General features: G+C 23.1%; 1 protein-coding gene and 1 long non-coding RNA gene across 3 annotated transcripts in view; one reads left to right on the forward strand and one right to left on the reverse strand.

The window, feature by feature from the left end:
- Positions 1 to 137: 137 nt before the first annotated feature.
- Positions 138 to 3,641, reverse strand: part of LOC102672041 (probable cytochrome P450 303a1) — a 22,507-nt gene continuing 19,003 nt past the window's right edge. For both annotated transcript variants that reach the window (XM_031514469.1, XM_031514468.1), the window contains exons 4-10: positions 1,556 to 1,997; positions 1,254 to 1,434; positions 1,083 to 1,191; positions 835 to 1,015; positions 642 to 759; positions 430 to 568; positions 138 to 357 (exon numbers count right to left, since the gene is read on the reverse strand). In XM_031514469.1, coding sequence (XP_031370329.1) covers positions 176 to 357; positions 430 to 568; positions 642 to 759; positions 835 to 1,015; positions 1,083 to 1,191; positions 1,254 to 1,434; positions 1,556 to 1,997 — 1,352 coding nt within the window. In that variant the 3' untranslated portion in view covers positions 138 to 175. The remainder of the gene's footprint in view (positions 358 to 429; positions 569 to 641; positions 760 to 834; positions 1,016 to 1,082; positions 1,192 to 1,253; positions 1,435 to 1,555; positions 1,998 to 3,641) is intronic.
- LOC116186612 lies at positions 892 to 1,354 on the forward strand. Its single transcript, XR_004151625.1, has 2 exons — positions 892 to 1,034; positions 1,110 to 1,354. It is a non-coding gene; the product is annotated as an uncharacterized LOC116186612 (long non-coding RNA).

Here is a 3,641-nt window from a genome sequence, read left to right on the forward strand (position 1 = left end):
AAAAAATAAAATATATTTTTTTGAACATTAAGATATAATTTTAAGTAGAACTGTAAGTACTGTACATTATTAAGAAATTATAATAGTTTTTTAATAATAATTACGCATACATACAGATTAAATCAATTAAAAATTAATTATCTTTTTATAAAAATTATTCTATTTGTGGAGATAATTATATTCTTAACGAAACAATTACTCTGTATGGCTTAGGACTAATAGTAGTTCCATCAATAAAATGTTCTATCGTTGGTTTCTCCCCGGGTATTTCGGAAAATGTGAATGCTTGCAACAATGTAGTAGCTATAACAAATATGTTGGTTTTTGCTAAATTTTCCCCCATACAGCGATGTTTTCCTATGATAATAAAACATCATATTAAAACATTAACCAATTATATAAAACTGATTCTATTCTATATTAGTATACCTGCACTAAATGGAAGAAATTTAGATGGTGTAACAATGTTACCACTTTCATCTATGAATCTTTCTGGTCGAAAGTTTTCGGGATCACCCCATGATTCATCCATTAATATTCCATTGAAATTTGTTATAATTGTTGTATTCTAGAATAATGTGAATTATATTATTTCTTAGTTTAATTATTTTATATCCAATATTTTATTATTAAATACTTACTTTTGGTATTTTGTAACCTAATATTGTAGTATCTTTTTGTACTCTATGTGGTAAATTCAAGGATCGGCCTACAAACATCCTTAAAGATTCTAAGACAATAGCATTCATATATGTCATTCTAAAATAAAATAAGTATTATATGCAGAGGATATTAATTAACAATATTAATCTATTTACAAATTTTTTAACTTACTTTGCTTTATCTTCCGCAGTTGGAAGTTTATTGCGTCCAATTACTCTGTCTATTTCTTCGTGTGCTTTCTTCTGGACATGTGGAAACAGAACTAAATACAAGAAACAAAAGCCAAGAACTTTAGATGTAGTTTCTGAACCTGCCATGAATAAATCCACACAAATGGCTACCAATTGAGGCTCTGAAACATCTCAGTATAGGTACAATTGACATAACTTAAATTTTAAAATATTGTAATGTTTAGATACCTGAAAATGTTTTGCCATAATTTTCAGAATTCAAAACAGTTAGATATATATCTATTAAATTTCCAGGTGAGTCCGAATTAAAAGTATTTTTATGATTATTCACTTCATCCTATAATTACATTACTTAATTTCTTTTATTCAATTGATTTAACATAGATAGTAATAGCTTACTTTGAAAAATTTCCAAAGTTCTTCATGAATTTTTACAAATGATTTGTATCCAGATATTTCTGGTGCAATAAATCTCAATAAGGGAAAATGACTAAATGGTGCGCCTAACATATCAATTTCATTAAGAATTATTGACAGAATCCGTTGAAAATAAATTAACTCCTTATCATCAATATTGTACCTGAATTTGATATGTCAAATCAATTTATTATTCTATTAAAAAATTATTTAATTCTTTAATGAATTTAAATTGAAATGAATTTAAATTGAATAATATATTAAAATAATAGAAAACGAACAACCTTTTACCAGCTAACATTTTCCACAATGAATTAAGCACCGTGATTCCAAAAATGTTATGCATTGAAATTATCGTTCCAGGTTGAGATTGAGTCATATTATTTCTTATATATTCATTAGCATTCATGTATAAATCTGAAGCTTTTAATTCTTTTTCATTGATTATGTAATTGTTTATTAATTTTGTCTCATCCTTTTTGTTTTTTTTAACTAATTTATATATTTGTCCATCATTAAACTCATTATTATTATAATATATTTTAGATTTGTTAATTTGAATATTATACTCATCATTGATTAATTTTTTGATATATTCAACGAGTGATTGACTCTCCTCTATTATTATTGACATCATATTTTGTCGACCAAAGCCGAAATCACGGAGATGCTTCAATACGAATCTTCTTTGTTCAGTCCATAAATTTCCATCAACGAGAAGTAATCCTTAAATCGAAGAAATACAAATATAATTGATTAAATAAAATTAAACATTTGGATGAAGTTTAAGAAAAATTATCTTTTTTCTTCATTCAAATCATTTCAATGATTTCTTGACATCTCGATATTATCTACAGAGATACATTAGGAAATGTTAGAGAAATCAAAATTTTTAATTTTTTATATTATATAAAACCCGGCAATTTGACTTTAATAAATATTTGTAAAAAAAGAATGCTATTATTACATAAAATTTTATCTATAAATATATATCTGTGATTATTTATATATACATGTATGTACATAAGCATAAGATTACCATTTATCTTCTGTATTTATTCTATCTTATATAAATATATATTATATGAATATTACAACATCCTATGAGGAACACTAACTCTATTATTAAAATATATAAAATATTATATTAAAAAAATTTTTAAATGAACTCCTTCTCAAGAATGAACTCACTTTTTTGATTTTTTTAATATGAAAAATTGCAAAATTTACACTAAGAATTATAATCCATTATTGTTGATATCCATATATCCAGAATTATACTACCATTAATTGTTAAGCGAATTATTGTTGCAATTGATATATTTAAAAAAATAGAAACATTATCTTGTACAACAGTGTATTCATCATTCTTATCAATAATTATTCGAAACAAGCGGATTTTCATTGATTTTGATAATTTTTAGATATATTATAGAGGACAAGATTTTGAACTTTTTTTTTTTTTTGCATATTACTCACATATCGCTCAATCTTGGATTTCGAAATATTTGCAAAAAAAAAATTGTTGCTATTTTATAGAATTTTTCTTATATATACATCTATGTGCATAAATCAATAGTTTCCATTTATCTATTATTTCTATAAATAAATTGTAATAAATTGATATGTCTTTATGATCTATAGTAGGCTTAAAATTAACAATAAAATTGAAATTACAACTATAAGATAACAGAAATGATGCTAATATTTATTGTAACTTCAATCATTTCGGTCGCCTAAGAATTATTTTATATTTTATTTTTATTTTACAAATCTAAACAAATATCTAAACTTGGTATTATATTTGAGATATTTTTAATTCATAATCCATGAGTAAATAGATTTTTGACTATTTCATTTGTTATACGCCTTAATTTACTATCGTCATTTATTTATATTAACAAAAAATAAGTGACAATCTCATGCAGTTACATATGTATACGAAAAAAAATTCTATTCTTATATAATAATAATTTTTTTTGTAAATATTTCGAAAACGAAAGTGGTAGGAAAATGCAAAGGAAAAAGTTATTCAAAATGTTGATTTTTACAACATAAAATTAAAAAATCATCAAAATCAACAATGATCTTATTATTCCAAATAATTATTATTTTATTCTTTGATGAAATTGATTTTTTCATTAATGGCTTTCGACTGTTTGAGTTTTCGAAAATAATAATCTTCTTAGTAATGTTTTTTTATTACAACTTGCTAATATTATTTGGAGATCGAGATCATAAATTGAATAATATTAAAAAATGAAAAATCTATTAATTAATCTTAATTAAAAAATCTATTAAAATCTATTAATATATCTTAAAGTAAATTTTTAGGATCTCGATTAAATTAGCTTATCTTTTTTTTTTTTT

This window comes from Apis dorsata, unplaced genomic scaffold (genome assembly GCF_000469605.1).
Source record: "Apis dorsata unplaced genomic scaffold, Apis dorsata 1.3 scaffold_1005, whole genome shotgun sequence".
NCBI lineage: Eukaryota > Metazoa > Arthropoda > Insecta > Hymenoptera > Apidae > Apis > Apis dorsata.